General features: G+C 41.3%; 1 protein-coding gene across 50 annotated transcripts; it reads left to right on the forward strand.

Annotated features, from left to right (window-relative positions):
- Nucleotides 1–35: 35 nt before the first annotated feature.
- unc93b1 (unc-93 homolog B1, TLR signaling regulator) lies at nucleotides 36–13,393 on the forward strand. Of its 50 annotated transcripts, none has more exons than XM_071408043.1 (16): nucleotides 36–218; nucleotides 652–783; nucleotides 1,674–1,815; nucleotides 1,992–2,145; nucleotides 2,848–3,009; nucleotides 3,189–3,318; nucleotides 3,440–3,533; nucleotides 7,455–7,579; nucleotides 7,920–8,102; nucleotides 8,453–8,726; nucleotides 9,079–9,197; nucleotides 9,979–10,101; nucleotides 10,399–10,930; nucleotides 10,962–11,038; nucleotides 11,094–11,126; nucleotides 11,175–13,393. In XM_071408043.1, the coding sequence occupies exons 1-13, from the start codon at nucleotides 216–218 to the stop codon at nucleotides 10,636–10,638; spliced, it is 1,881 nt and encodes a 626-aa protein (XP_071264144.1). In that variant the 5' UTR covers nucleotides 36–215; the 3' UTR covers nucleotides 10,639–10,930; nucleotides 10,962–11,038; nucleotides 11,094–11,126; nucleotides 11,175–13,393. The 50 variants fall into 50 exon arrangements, with proteins under 50 accessions (XP_071264144.1, XP_071264146.1, XP_071264160.1 ...); XM_071408045.1 differs by having other exon boundaries at nucleotides 10,962–11,027; nucleotides 11,083–11,126; XM_071408059.1 differs by having other exon boundaries at nucleotides 10,962–11,027; nucleotides 11,083–11,126; nucleotides 11,208–13,393.
- Nucleotides 13,394–17,104: the final 3,711 nt, after the last annotated feature.

A 17,104-nucleotide genomic window follows, 5' to 3' on the forward strand; every position in this document is an offset into this window, starting at 1 on the left:
TGGAAAGGGTTAAAAAGAGGAAGTGAGCACACAGCGGAGTTTCGTTTCCCTAATGAAAGTTTTAATTTGGGATCTGAGCTTTAGCACTAGAAAGGAGAAGCGCAAGTACAGTAGTACGCGACAGGGTACCAAGAAAGAATACGCAGTTTTATTCGTGCACATGACAATACAAAAGCCCTGAAGTGCGACAGAACGACGCCGATCCTGACATAATAATGGTGAGTGTATTGCATGTATTGAATCGCACTCTCGTATTTTATACGACATTGATTTAAAGGTTTGTTTTCATAAATATGTATATATTCAAGTTAGCAGTATTGTCCGCCATTGTAGATGGTCACTATTTAAAATGGTGTTCTTCTTGGTCACACTGTTTTAGAAGTTAAAAACGTTTTAATGCAATCTAATTATCAACGTAGATGTGTTCTTTGATAATGGAATAATAGTTGTATTTCTTATTTCTTTGACCTTTGAATGATTGATCATGAAGCAGCAAGCTACTGTGCTCAACTCAACCAAATTCCCTCATGGTTAAAACGTCATTTTTACACGTTTATTACATCGTACTTCATTAGTAGTCTATTTTCATTGAAGTGTCAAAAGAATTTCAATCTTCATGTGCTTACTGCTGTTCTCTGTATCGTCCGACAGATGGCGGAGGCCGACGCGGAAGAGAACGTGTACCGTGAGGCTGTGGCGGAGTCGCCTGTTGCGCCCCCTAATGGCGACATTAACATTGACGACCTGTTACCCGACGGTCCTCAGGGGAATATTCAAGGACAGGTGTTGTGTGAAAAAAACATGAAAATACTGTTTTTTCAACTTTGCTACCGATGTTTACAATGCAATATCCTGTCATTTTTAAGGAGCATTCCACACTTTTTTGGTTTGTTATGCTAGTGTGCTCTCTTGTCTTATTAGTTATTCTCTGAAATTATTAAAAATGAAATTATAAAAAATGATAACTACAACACTAACAACCCTGTATTTCCCTCCCTTCACCTCTCTCTCTCCCTCTCCCTCTCTCCCCTCTCCCTCTCCCCCCTCCCTTCACCTCTCTCTCTCCCTCTCCCCCCTCCCTTCACCTCTCCCTCTCCCCCCTCCCTTCACCTCTCCCTCTCCCCCCCTCCCTTCCCCCTCCCTTCACCTCTCTCTCTCCCTCTCCCTCTCCCCTCCCCTGTCCCCCCTCTCCCCCCCCCCTCTCCCTCTCCCTCTCCCCTCCCTTCACCCTCCTCTCCCCTCCCCTGTCCCCCCTCCCCCCCTCCCCTCACCTCTCTCCTCTCTCCCCTGTCCCCCCTCTCCCCCTCCCTTCACCTCTCTCCCTCTCCCCTGTCCCCCCTCTCTCCCTCCCTTCACCTCTCTCTTTCTCCCTCTCCCCTCCCCTGTCCCCCCTCTCCCCCTCCCTTCACCTCTCTCTCCCTCCCCTCCCCTCCCCTTCCCCCTCTCTTCACCTCTCTCTCTCTCTCTCCCCCTCCCCTGTCCCCCTCTCTCCCTCCCTTCACTTCTCACTCCCCTCCCTTCACCTCTCTCTCTCTCCCTCCCCCCTCTCCCCCTCCCTTCACATCTCTCTCTCTCCCTCTCTCCTCCCATGTCCCCTTCCCTTCACCTGTCTCTCTCTCCCTCTCCCACTCCCTTCACCTCTCTCTGTCTCTCTCTCCTCACCCCTTCCCCAGATGGAGGAGTTCCTGGGCCCCCAGCCGGAGTATGATGAGGAAGAGGAGGAGAAGAAGTATTACAGGAGGAAGAAGCTGGGCGTGGTGAAGAACGTCCTGGGGGCCAGCGTCGGGGGCATGATTATATACAGCGTCTACATGGGTAACACCTGTCGGTTTCTCTGTCTATCTGACTGACTGTCTGACTGACTGTCTTGCCTGTCTTGTCTGTGTGTCTCTGTCAATTTTATTCATATATGCCTGTATTCCATTTTGTGCATGTTTTGTGTGTGTCATGTATTCATTTATATATATGTGTGTGTGTGTGTGTGTCTGCAGGCCTGTTGCAGATGCAGCTGATCCTCCACTATGATGAGACGTACAGGGAGGTGAAGTATGGTAACCTGGGTCTGGAGGACATTGACAAGAAGATGCTGATGGGGATCAACGTTACACCCATCATAGGCCTGTTATACACCCCCATACTCATCAGGTATACTATATATATATATATACACCTATCATAGGCCTGTTATAGACCCCCATACTCATCAGGTATACTATATATATATACACCTATCATAGGCCTGTTATACACCCCCATACTCATCAGGTATACTATATATATATATATATATATATATATATATATATATATATATATATATATATATATACACACCTATCATAGGCATGTTATACATCCTCATACTCATCAGGTATACTATATATATATACACCTATCATAGGCCTGTTATACACCCCCATACGCATCAGGTATACTATATATATATATATACACCTATCATAGGCCTGTTATACACCCCCATACTCATCAGGTATACTATATATATATATACACCTATCATAGGCCTGTTATACACCCCCATACTCATCAGGTATACTATATATATATATATACACCTATCATAGGCCTGTTATACACCCCCATACTCATCAGCTATACTATATATATATACATACACCTATCATAGGCCTGTTATACACCCCCATACTCATCAGGTATACTATATATATATGCACACCTATCATAAGCCTGTTATACACCCCCATACTCATCAGGTATACTATCTATATATATATATATATACACCCATACTCTCCTCTCTCTATCCTATCCTCTCTCTCTCTCCTCTCTATCCTATCTCTCTCTCTTTCACTCTCTCTCTTTCAGGTTTCTGGGCACCAAGTGGATGATGTTTCTGGCCAGTGGAATTTACGCTCTCTTCGTCTCAACCAATTACTGGGAGCGATACTACACACTGGTACCATCGGCTGTGGCCATTGGTGCAGCCATTGTCCCGCTGTGGGCGTCATTAGGGAACTACATCACAAGGTTAGGAAGTGGAGAATGGAGACACACACATCAACGTCACACGGACCAGAATACATTTATAGCTCGCTCGTACGGGTTGCAGTGTTTATGTTGTGTTATGCAGTGATATGTAGTGTTGTGTTTTGCTACGTAGTGTTAATCACTCTGTATTGTATTGTCTGTCTCTCTCACACACTCAGGATGGCACAACAGTACTACGAGTACGTCAACTATAAGGAGGATCACGTTCAGGAACAGAAGAAACTACCCAAGGGGGCGTGTCATCGCTATGTCATCATCTTCCAATCCGTGTTCTTCATCATCTTCCATGTATGTTGCCATTGGTCGAGTCACTTGTCAGTCAGTGAGTGATATGGGTTAAGCATTGCCTTTTGTGTGTTGGTGTGTGAGGATTCTGATGTCTGGCTGTGTTTCTCTGTGTGTCTCTCAGCTCAGCCTGGTGTTTGCAGAGTTCCCCCAGCGCATCTTCCTCCACCAGTTCCTGAGTGACTACAACCACACACTGTACAATGTTAAACACTGTGGTAAACTGACCATTATCTGTACAAAGTTAAACACTGTGGTAAACTGACCATTATCTGTACAACGTTAAACACTGTGGTAAACTGACCATTATCTGTACAACGTTAAACACTGTGGTAAACTGACCATTATCTGTACAACGTTAAACACTGTGGTAAACTGACCATTATCTGTACAACGTTAAACACTGTGGTAAACTGACCATTATCTGTACAACGTTAAACACTGTGGTAAACTGACCATTATCTGTACAACGTTAAACACTGTGGTAAACTGACCATTATCTGTACAACGTTAAACACTGTGGTAAACTGACCATTATCTGTACAACGTTAAACACTGTGGTAAACTGACCATTATCTGTACAACGTTAAACACTGTGGTAAACTGACCATTATCTGTACAACGTTAAACACTGTGGTAAACTGACCATTATCTGTACAACGTTAAACACTGTGGTAAACTGACTATTATCTGTACAATGTTAAACACTGTGGTAAACTGACCATTATCTGTACAAAGTTAAACACTGTGGTAAACTGACCATTATCTGTACAAAGTTAAACACTGTGGTAAACTGACCATTATCTGTACAAAGTTAAACACTGTGGTAAACTGACCATTATCTGTACAACGTTAAACACTGTGGTAAACTGACCATTATCTGTACAACGTTAAACACTGTGGTAAACTGACCATTATCTGTACAATGTTAAACACTGTGGTAAACTGACTATTATCTGTACAATGTTAAACACTGTGGTAAACTGACCATTATCTGTACAACGTTAAACACTGTGGTAAACTGACCATTATCTGTACAACGTTAAACACTGTGGTAAACTGACCATTATCTGTACAACGTTAAACACTGTGGTAAACTGACCATTATCTGTACAATGTTAAACACTGTGGTAAACTGACCATTATATGTACAATGTTAAACACTGTGGTAAACTGACCATTATCTGTACAATGTTAAACACTGTGGTAAACTGACCATTATCTGTACAATGTTAAACACTGTGGTAAGCTGACCATTATCTGTACAATGTTAAACACTGTGGTAAACTGACCATTATCTGTACAACGTTAAACACTGTGGTAAACTGACCATTATCTGTACAATTTTAAACACTGTGGTAAACTGACCATTATCTGTACAATGTTAAACACTGTGGTAAACTGACCATTATCTGTACAAAGTTAAACACCGTGGTAAACTGACCATTATCTGTACAAAGTTAAACACTGTGGTAAAACTGACCATTATCTGTACAATGTTAAACACTGTGGTAAACTGACCATTATCTGTACAAAGTTAAACACTGTGGTAAACTGACCATTATCTGTACAAAGTTAAACACTGTGGTAAACTGACCATTATCTGTACAATGTTAAACACTGTGGTAAACTGACCATTATCTGTACAATGTTAAACACTGTGGTAAACTGACCATTATCTGTACAACGTTAAACACTGTGGTAAACTGACCATTATCTGTACAATGTTAAACACTGTGGTAAGCTGACCATTATCTGTACAAAGTTAAACACTGTGGTAAGCTGACCATTATCTGTACAATGTTAAACACTGTGGTAAGCTGACCATTATCTATACAATGTTAAACACTGTGGTAAGCTGACCATTATCTGTACAAAGTTAAACACTGTGGTAAACTGACCAGTAGTCTGTTATTATTAACTGTACAATGTTAAACACTGTGGTAAACTGACCATTATCTGTACAATGTTAAACACTGTGGTAAACTGACCATTATCTGTACAATGTTAAACACTGTGGTAAACTGACCATTAAATGTACAAAGTTAAACACTGTGGTAAGCTGGCCATTATCTGTACAATGTTAAACACTGTGGTAAACTGACCATTATCTGTACAATGTTAAACACTGTGGTAAACTGACCATTAGTCTGTTATTATCTGTACAATGTTAAACACTGTGGTAAACTGACCATTATCTGTACAATGTTAAACACTGTGTTAAGCTGATCATTATCTGTACAATGTTAAACACTGTGGTAAACTGACCATTATCTGTACAAAGTTAAACACTGTGGTAAACTGACCATTATCTGTACAATGTTAAACACTGTGGTAAACTGACAATTATCTGTACAATGTTAAACACTGTGGTAAACTGACCATTATCTGTACAATGTTAAACACTGTGGTAAACTGACCATTATCTGTACAAAGTTAAACACTGTGGTAAACTGACTATTAGTCTGTTATTATCTGTACAAAGTTAAACACTGTGGTAAACTGACCATTATCTGTACAATGTTAAACACTGTAGTAAACTGACTATTAGTCTGTTATTATCTGTACAAAGTTAAACACTGTGGTAAACTGACTATTAGTCTGTTATTATCTGTACAGTGTTAAACACTGTGGTAAACTGACCATTATCTGTACAATGATAAACACCGTGGTAAACTGACCATTATCTGTACAATGTTAAACACTGTGGTAAACGGACCATTAGTCTGTTATTATCTGTACAATGTTAAACACTGTGGTAAACGGACCATTATCTGTACAATGTTAAACACTGTGGTAAACTGACCATTATCTGTACAATGTTAAACACTGTGGTAAACTGACCATTACCTGTACAATGTTAAACACTGTGGTAAACTGACCATTAGTCTGTTATTATCTGTACAATGTTAAACACTGTGGTAAACTGACCATTAGTCTGTTATTATCTGTACAATGTTAAACACTGTGGTAAACTGACCATTATCTGTACAATGTTAAACACTGTGGTAAACTGACTATTATCTGTTATTAACTGTACAAAGTTAAACACTGTGGTAAACTGACCATTAAGTGTTCAATGTTAAACACTGTGGTAAACTGACCATTATCTGTACAATGTTAAACACTGTGGTAAACTGACCATTATCTGTACAATGTTAAACACTGTGGTAAACTGACCATTATCTGTACAATGTTAAACACTGTGGTAAACTAACCATTATCTGTACAATGTTAAACACTGTGGTAAACTGACCATTATCTGTACAATGTTAAACACTGTGGTAAACTGACCCGTAGTCTGTTATTAACTGTACAATGTTAAACACTGTGGTAAACTGACCATTATCTGTACAATGTTAAACACTGTGGTAAACTGACCCGTAGTCTGTTATTAACTGTACAATGTTAAACACTGTGGTAAACTGACCATTATCTGTACAAAGTTAAACACTGTGGTAAACTGACCATTATCTGTACAATGTTAAACACTGTGGTAAACTGACCAGTAGTCTGTTATTAACTTCCATTTCCTTACCCTGACTCTCAGAGGAGAAGCATGATCTATGGTTTTAATAGCATTGTTTTCGTGCACCTCAATCTCTCTCATCCCCCCTCCCCACTCCTCTCTCTCTCTCTCTCTGATCAATGGTTTAAAAAAAATACAGGTTTTGTTTCATCACTTTCTTTATCCCTCTCTCTTTATTGGGTTCAGAGGACAGTGGTATGACTGGTGGTTTTAATAACTCCTCCCCCTCCCCAGGTGCGGAGGGCAGTGGTATGATTGGTGGTTTCAATAACTCCTCCCCTCCCCAGGTGCGGAGGGCAGTGGTATGATTGGTGGTTTCAATAACTCCTCCCCTCCCCAGGTGCGGAGGGCAGTGGTATGATTGGTGGTTTTAATAACTCCTCCCCCTCCCCAGGTGCGGAGGGCAGTGGTATGATTGGTGGTTTTAATAACTCCTCCCCCTCCCCAGGTGCGGAGGGCAGTGGTATGATTGGTGGTTTTAATAACTCCTCCCCCTCCCCAGGTGCGGAGGGCAGTGGTATGATTGGTGGTTTTAATAACTCCTCCCCCTCCCCAGGTGCGGAGGGCAGTGGTATGACTGGTGGTTTTAATAACTCCTCCCCCTCCCCAGGTGCGGAGGGCAGTGGTATGATTGATGGTTTCAACAGGACCGTCCTGAAGCACCTCCCTCGCTCCCTGCTGCTCATCCAGGTGGAGAGTGTTCTCATGGGGGCCGCCTTCCTCTCCATGATCATCGTAAGACACACACACACACACACACACACACACACACACACACACACACACACACACACACACACACACACACACACACACACACACACACACACACACACACACACACACACACACACACACACACACACACACACACACACACACACACACACACACACACACACAGACACACACACACACACACACACAGGCAAAGACACATGTATACACAAGTACCTAAAATGATCATCCTAAAAACCTAGCTTTATTACACACAACAATCAATACAACACCCAATACAATTACCCAGAGTCCATTGCTTGCTTTCCCACAGTCCTTCACTGTGTTTTACCCATAGTTCCTGGCGGTGTGCGGGGCTGCGTACCGCCCTACAGAGGAGATCGATCTGAGGAGTATCGGCTGGGGGAACATCTTCCAGTTGCCCTTCAAACACCTGAGAGACTACAGGCTGAGACTCCTCATCCCCTTCTTCATCTACAGTGGACTGGACACACTCTTCTCTGTCACCGGACTCACTCTGGTAGTCATTACAACAAGTCCTTTAGTAACTGTAGTAGCTGGAGTCTGAATGTTGTCCATGTAGCTTTCACAGACCAACTGTGTCACTTTACATAGTGTAGACAGATTCTGCTGGAGTGCAGCTATATTCACAATGCTCTCTCTCTCTATCCTCTCTCTCTCTATATATCCTCTATCTCTCTCTCTCTCTCTCTCTATCCTCTATCCTCTCTCTCTCACTCGTGTTCTTTCTTTCTTTCGCTTGCTCACTCTCTTTTGCTCACTCACTATCTGTCCTGTCCACCCCCCCTTTCTCCTACGTTCCCTGTCTTTGTCTCTCCTCTAATCTACCCTCATGTCTCCCCCTCCCAGTCATATGGTGTGTGTACGGTGGGTCTGGAGTGGCTGTATCTCCTGGTGATGGTCTATGGTCTGTCCTGCTCCCTGTTCTCCTGCCTGTCCCTGTCCCTCCTCAGGCTGCCACGCTACGTCTCTCTGCTAGGGGGCGCTGTGATCCACGGTCCTCTGCTGGTGTTCCTGCTGTTCTGGTCCCCGGCTCCACGCTCACCTGATCAACTGCCTTACCTGCTGGTGGTGATCGCCCTCTGGGGAATGGGGTCTGCATTGAATAAGACTGGACTCAGCAGTGAGTTTTAGTACTATGATTAGACACACACACACACACACACACTGGAATCTTTTATTTCCTAGTTGGAAAAGTATTGTTCTTTTCCAGTTCAGACTTAATAATTTCCAACATTTATGTCTCCTCTCTCTCATATCTTCCTCCCCTCCACCTATCTCCTTCTCCCCCTCTCCACCTCCCCTTTCTCTCTCCACCCCCCCCTCCACTGCCCTCCTCTCTCACTCTCTCTTCCCCCTTGTCTACCGCCCTCCTCTCTCTCTCGCTCTCTTTCTATCTACCCCCCCTCCACCGCACCCCCCCCCCTCTACCCCCCACTCTCCTCTCTCTCTCTCTCTCTCTCCGTGTCTGTCAGTTCTCCTGGGTATGTTGTATGAAGATAAAGAGAGACTGGACTTTGTCTACACCATCTACCACTGGTGGCAGGCTATCGCCATCTTCATAGTCTACCTGTGGACTGGACTCATCATGAGGGTATGTGTGTGTGTGTCCGTGTGTGTCCCCATGTCCGTGTTTGTCCCCGTGTGTCTGTGTGTGTCCATGCCCGTGCGTGTCCATGTCTGTTTATGCCCGTGTGTGTCCATGTCCGTGTGTGTCCCTGTGTGTGTCCCCATGTCCGTGTTTGTCCCCGTGTGTCTGTGTGTGTCCATGCCCGTGCATGTCTGTTTATGCCCGTGTGTGTCCATGTCCGTGTGTGTCCCCATGTCCCCGTGTGTGTCCGTGTTTGTCCCCGTGTGTCTGTGTGTGTCCATGTCTGTTTATGTCCGTGTGTGTCCATGTCCGTGTGTGTCCCTGTGTGTGTCCCCATGTCCGTGTTTGTCCCCGTGTGTCTGTGTGTGTCCATGCCCGTGTGTGTCCATGTCTGTTTATGCCCGTGTGTGTCCATGTCCGTGTGTGTCCCCGTGTGTGTCCGTGTGTGTGTCCGTGTGTCTGTGTGTGTCCCCATGTCCCCATGTGTGTCCGTGTGTGTGTCCGTGTGTCTGTGTGTGTCCCCATGTCCCCATGTGTCCCCTTGTGTCCCCGTGTGTCCCCGTGTGTGTCCGTGTTTGTCCCTGTGTGTCTGTGTGTGTCCCCGTGTGTCTGTGTGTGTCCGTGTGTATCCCCGTGTGTGTGTCCCCGTGTGTGTGTCCCCGTGTGTGTGTCCCCGTGTGTTAGAAAAAGTGATTAATTTGATTAATGATTAAAATGATTAATTTAAAGTGCTTATTTCACTCCTCTCTTTCTCTCCTTCTCATTCCTGGTCCCTCCTCCTCAGGCCAAACTCTCCATTCTATTGGTCATCTTGCTGCTGGCATGCTTCTGCTATTGGACGATGGAGCGACGCCTGGCCAAGAACATGCTTTTCAGACTGCCTCGCATTCCCCGCCCCAAACACAAGGTAACCTATCACAATCTGTTCACTTTTTGCTGTGTTTTTGCATTTTTTTTCTTTAAAATACCATTTGGCTGGAGAGAAAAGAGCAAATATCACATATCACCTTCACTAGTAATGCGATAAAGACAAGCAAAACAGAACATTGAAATGAAACACTCTTTGTTTGAGGTTTGGCATTGGCAATAAAGAAAATTAAAGAGCAATATCAAGTGTCTTCGATAATGACACAAAGTCGTCAATTGACATGTTTGGTCAGTAATGTAATGTAATATAATGTTGACCATGTCACTTCCTCCTCAGGTTAAAGGTTATCGTTACCTGGAGGAGGAAAACTCAGACGAGTCAAACTCGGAGGAGAGTGATGAGGATGATGATGAAGAGACGCAGGAGGAGGTGATCAGGGAGGACTTCGGCGGAGACGCAGGGTCGCAGGGCTCTGATTCGACCAGGGAGAGGAGGGGAGGGGCTAGGGGTCGGCGCAGGAGGCAAGACGATGATTATGAGCAAGCGGGGGAAAGGGAGGAGAGAGAGAAGGAGTGATAGAGAGAGGGAGAGGGATAGAGAGAGGGAGGAGATTTCCTCTACTCTAGGTGTTCTCTAGCTGTCCTCTAGCTGTCCTCTAGGTATCCTCTAGGTATCCTCTAGCTGTCCTCTAGGTATCCTCTAGGTGTCCTCTAGGTATCCTCTAGGTATCCTCTAGGTATCCTCTAGCTGTCCTCTAGCTATCCTCTAGCTATCCTCTAGGTATCTTCTAGATGTCCTCTAGGTATCCTCTAGGTATCCTCTAGCTGTCCTCTAGCTATCCTCTAGCTGTCCTCTAGGTATCTTCTAGGTATCCTCTAGCTGTCCTAGCTGTCCTCTAGGTATCCTCTAGCTGTCCTCTAGCTATCCTCTAGCTGTCCTCTAGGTATCCTCTAGCTGTCCTCTAGGTATCCTCTAGGTATCTTCTAGCTGTCCTCTAGCTGTCCTCTAGCTGTCTTCTAGCTGTCCTCTAGCTGTCCTCTAGGTATCCTCTAGCTGTCCTCTAGGTATCCTCTAGCTGTCCTCTAGCTAGCTATCCTCTAGCTGTCCTCTAGCTGTCCTCTAGCTGTCCTCTAGCTGTCCTCTAGGTATCCTCTAGCTGTCCTCTAGCTATCCTCTAGCTGTCCTCTAGGTATCCTCTAGCTGTCCTCTAGGTATCCTCTAGGTATCTTCTAGCTGTCCTCTAGGTATCTTCTAGCTGTCCTCTAGCTGTCCTCTAGCTGTCCTCTAGGTATCCTCTAGCTGTCCTCTAGCTGTCCTCTAGGTATCCTCTAGCTGTCCTCTAGCTATCCTCTAGGTATCCTCTAGCTGTCCTCTAGCTATCCTCTAGCTGTCCTCTAGGTATCCTCTAGCTGTCCTCTAGGTATCCTCTAGCTGTCCTCTAGCTATCCTCTAGCTGTCCTCTAGCTATCCTCTAGCTGTCCTCTAGGTATCCTCTAGGTATCTTCTAGCTGTCCTCTAGCTATCCTCTAGCTGTCCTCTAGGTACTTTCCCCAGTCCAGCTCTCTTACATCAGTGCAGATTAAGGAAATGAGTTGAATCAGAAGAAGAAACAAAACGGGTGTGTCTCAAATGTAACCCTTTTCACTTCATAGTGCCCTACTTTTGACCCCGAACTTTAACCCTGGTCACCCTGGTTAACCCTTGTGCACTATGAATAAGGTCCCATTTGGAACGCAGACAGTACTGTATGTCTAGGCTATTGACACGCACCTAGAGGGGGATTGACATATATAGATAATAAACCCAGTCATAATTGAAGAGGTTCATCCACAGGAGGATAAAACAGAGCGGTACAGGAGGATAAAACAGAGCGGTACAGGAGGATAAACAGAGCGGTACAGGAGGATAAACAGAGCGGTACAGGAGGATAAAACAGAGCGGTACAGGAGGATAAAACAGAGCGGTACAGGAGGATAAAACAGAGCGGTACATGAGGATAAAACAGAGCGGTACAGGAGGTTAAACAGAGCGGTACAGGAGGATAAAACAGAGCGGTACAGGAGGATAAAACAGAGCGGTACAGGAGGATAAAACAGAGCGGTACAGGAGGATAAAACAGAGCGGTACAGGAGGATAAAACAGAGCGGTACAGGAGGATAAAACAGAGCGGTACAGGAGGATAAAACAGAGCGGTACAGGAGGATAAAACAGAGCGGTACAGGAGGATAAAACAAAGCGGTACAGGAGGATAAAACAGAGCGGTACAGGAGGATAAAACAGAGCGGTACAGGAGGTTAAACAGCGCAGTACAGGAGGATAAAACAGAGCGGTACAGGAGGATAAAACAGAGCGGTACAGGAGGATAAAACAGAGCGGTACAGGAGGATAAAACAGAGCGGTACAGGAGGATAAAACAGAGCGGTACAGGAGGATAAAACAGAGCGGTACAGGAGGATAAAACAGAGCGGTACAGGAGGATAAAACAGAGCGGTACAGGAGGATAAAACAGAGCGGTACAGGAGGAAAGAGAAGAACGGGGTATTTTACACAGAACGAAAGAGGATGAAGAGAGGACAGGAATTCAGTTTCGAAGGTTTCTCATAACACAACTGAAAAGGGAAGAAGTTATTCACTTCAAATATAAACCAGTTTCCCTCTAGTGCATGATCACATGGGTTATGGCCCAAATGGCACGCTATTTACTATATGGTGCACTCATTTTGAACAGGGCCCATTAGGGCTCTGGCCAAGAGTAGTGTACTATATAGGGAATGGGGTGCCATTTCGGACGCACCCATACTGTATAGACACCTGAAACATATGTGAAGTTAGGTACGTCACAGGCACTTTTGACAGGGTACATACAGGGCTCTGGTCAAAAGTAGTGCACTATAGAGGGAATAAGGTGCCATCTGGGACACAGCCTTTGTATTTCAACAGTATCACTGTATTGTATTGTTAGTCAGCTGTGTTGTCATGGTTCCTAGCTCAGGTGTTTTGAGTGGCCTACATTTTGTTGTTTTTTTGTAAGGAATTTATTCAATCAATGATTTTGAAGAAATTGAATAATAGTCATGAATTATAATGAGAATATATTGATTGTAATTGTTTTTTTTATGACTGAAGTGAGTTTTGAAGTTGTTTTCTGAGTATAAAGCTGGTTTTGTGCCTCTTGATGTGGGTGTTCTGTTATCAAAGACCAACTAATATCACCATGGAAACTTAGTTCATAAAAGTGAACACCTTATATGCTTAGTTAAATAAAAAAGTCACTCCTACACTGTAAGAAAGCCGTAAAGATATATATAATAAACAAAAATACATTCACTTATTTTATAAGACTTGATCTTAATTTGGATCCGCATGAGCTGACGCCATGACAACAGCTAAATGTGTACATACAGTCAACACACACACACAAATACATTTAAAGGTACACTGTGAGTGTAAAATGACTCTTTTTTTAACTCAAATGTTGGTTTGAGAGGTGACTATGTTTCATATACACATATGGTATTATATGAATCAATTTGTTTCTTGTTAAACCACACAGCCCTTAGTAGGCTAGTAATAAAAGCTTTAAGTCATGGGTGTGGGGAGGTATGCCCCTTTGTGTGTGCTCCAATGAGGTCATTCCTGGACTATTTCTGTCCATTGAGTTAAGGCAGTTTCCCGACCCTCTCCTTGGGCCTCCCCAGACGTTTCACATTTTCCTTTTAACCTTAAATTGGCACACCTGGTTCAATTAGTCAAAGGCTTGATGATTAGTTGACTAATTAAATCAGGCGTGCCAGTTTGAGGTTAAAACAAAAATGTGAAATGTCTGGGGGAGCCCAAGGAGAGGGTCAGGAAACCCTGATTTAAGGGACCTCTTTTGGCTCAAGAGCACCTCCCAGAGGCAAAGATTATGTATAGTACAATAGAAGTTGAGTACACAGTACAGATGTACAGTATAATACAAGTATATACTATATGTAGTAGATGTATTGTAGATATGTGTGTGAAGACATTTAGATGTATCTATATAGAAGACATGTATATATATATTACAGTATATAGTAGATATGTGTATGAAGACATAGTACAGTATATAGTAGATATGTGAATGAAGACATATGTACAGTATATAGTAGATATGTGTATGAAGACATATAGTACAGTGTATAGTAGATGTGTGTATGAAGACATATAGTACAGTATATAGTAGATATGTGTATTGAAGACTATAGTACAGTATATATGTGTATAGAAGACTATATAGTACAGTATATAGTAGATATGTGTATGAAGACATATAGTACAGTATATATGTGTATAGAAGACTATATAGTACAGTGTATAGTAGATGTGTGTATGAAGACATATAGTACAGTGTATAGTAGATATGTGTATGAAGACATATAGTACAGTGTATAGTAGATATGTGTATGAAGACATATAGTACAGTATATAGTAGATATGTGAATGAAGACATATAGTACAGTATATAGTAGATGTGTGTATGAAGACATATAGTACAGTATATAGTAGATGTGTGTATGAAGACATATAGTACAGTGTATAGTAGATGTGTGTATGAAGACATATAGTACAGTGTATAGTAGATATGTGTATGAAGACATATAGTACAGTGTATAGTAGATATGTGTATGAAGACATATAGTACAGTGTATAGTAGATATGTGAATGAAGACATATGTACAGTATATAGTAGATATGTGTATGAAGACATATAGTACAGTATATAGTAGATATGTGTATGAAGACATATAGTACAGTGTATAGTAGATATGTGTATGAAGACATATAGTACAGTGTATAGTAGATATGTGTATGAAGACATATAGTACAGTATATAGTAGATATGTGTATGAAGACATATAGTACAGTATATAGTAGATATGTGAATGAAGACATATGTACAGTATATAATAGATATGTGTATGAAGACATATAGTACAGTGTATAGTAGATATGTGTATGAAGACATATAGTACAGTATATAGTAGATATGTGTATGAAGACATATAGTACAGTGTATAGTAGATGTGTGTATGAAGACATATAGTACAGTGTATATTAGATGTGTGTATGAAGACATATAGTACAGTATATAGTAGATATGTGAATGAAGACATATGTACAGTATATAGTAGATATGTGAATGAAGACATATAGTACAGTGTATAGTAGATATGTGTATGAAGACATATAGTACAGTGTATAGTAGATATGTGTATGAAGACATATAGTACAGTGTATAGTAGATATGTGAATGAAGACATATGTACAGTATATAGTAGATATGTGTATGAAGACATATAGTACAGTATATAGTAGATATGTGTATGAAGACATATAGTACAGTGTATAGTAGATATGTGTATGAAGACATATAGTACAGTGTATAGTAGATATGTGAATGAAGACATATGTACAGTATATAGTAGATATGTGTATGAAGACATATAGTACAGTATATAGTAGATGTGTGTATGAAGACATATAGTACAGTGTATAGTAGATGTGTGTATGAAGACATATAGTACAGTGTATAGTAGATATGTGTATGAAGACATATAGTACAGTATATAGTAGATATGTGTATGAAGACATATAGTACAGTGTATAGTAGATATGTGTATGAAGACATATAGTACAGTATATAGTAGATGTGTGTATGAAGACATATAGTACAGTGTATAGTAGATATGTGTATGAAGACATATAGTACAGTATATAGTAGATATGTGTATGAAGACATATAGTACAGTATATAGTAGATGTGTGTATGAAGACATATAGTACAGTGTATAGTAGATATGTGTATGAAGACATATAGTACAGTGTATAGTAGATATGTGTATGAAGACATATAGTACAGTATATAGTAGATATGTGTATGAAGACATATAGTACAGTGTATAGTAGATGTGTGTATGAAGACATATAGTACAGTATATAGTAGATATGTGTATTGAAGACATATAGTACAGTATATAGTAGATATGTGTATGAAGACATATAGTACAGTATATAGTAGATATGTGTATGAAGACATATAGTACAGTGTATAGTAGATATGTGTATGAAGACATATAGTACAGTATATAGTAGATATGTGTATGAAGACATATAGTACAGTGTATAGTAGATATGTGTATGAAGACATATAGTACAGTATATAGTAGATGTGTGTATGAAGACATATAGTACAGTGTATAGTAGATATGTGTATGAAGACATATAGTACAGTATATAGTAGATATGTGTATGAAGACATATAGTACAGTATATAGTAGATGTGTGTATGAAGACATATAGTACAGTGTATAGTAGATATGTGTATGAAGACATATAGTACAGTATATAGTAGATATGTGTATGAAGACATATAGTACAGTATATAGTAGATGTGTGTATGAAGACATATAGTACAGTATATAGTAGATGTGTGTATGAAGACATATAGTACAGTATATAGTAGATGTGTGTATGAAGACATATAGTACAGTATATAGTAGATGTGTGTATGAAGACATATAGTACAGTGTATAGTAGATATGTGTATGAAGACATATAGTACAGTGTATAGTAGATATGTGTATGAAGACATATAGTACAGTGTATAGTAGATATGTGTATGAAGACATATAGTACAGTATATAGTAGATGTGTGTATGAAGACATATAGTACAGTGTATAGTAGATGTGTGTATGAAGACATATAGTACAGTGTATAGTAGATATGTGTATAGAAGACTATAGTACAGTATATAGTAGATGTGTGTATGAAGACATATAGTACAGTGTATAGTAGATGTGTGTATGAAGACATATAGTACAGTGTATAGTAGATGTGTGTATGAAGACATATAGTACAGTATATAGTAGATGTGTGTATGAAGACATATGTATAGTACAGCTCCGTTTGTCTTGTATTCCCAAACTCACAATGTATCCCTTTTTCTACACACCAGTCAGTGAAGCAGGTAAGTGTCCACTTTGTTTGTTTCACGGTGTTCTTTTCGTTTTGTTTTCT

This window comes from Salvelinus alpinus, chromosome 6 (genome assembly GCF_045679555.1).
Source record: "Salvelinus alpinus chromosome 6, SLU_Salpinus.1, whole genome shotgun sequence".
Taxonomy (NCBI): domain Eukaryota; kingdom Metazoa; phylum Chordata; class Actinopteri; order Salmoniformes; family Salmonidae; genus Salvelinus; species Salvelinus alpinus.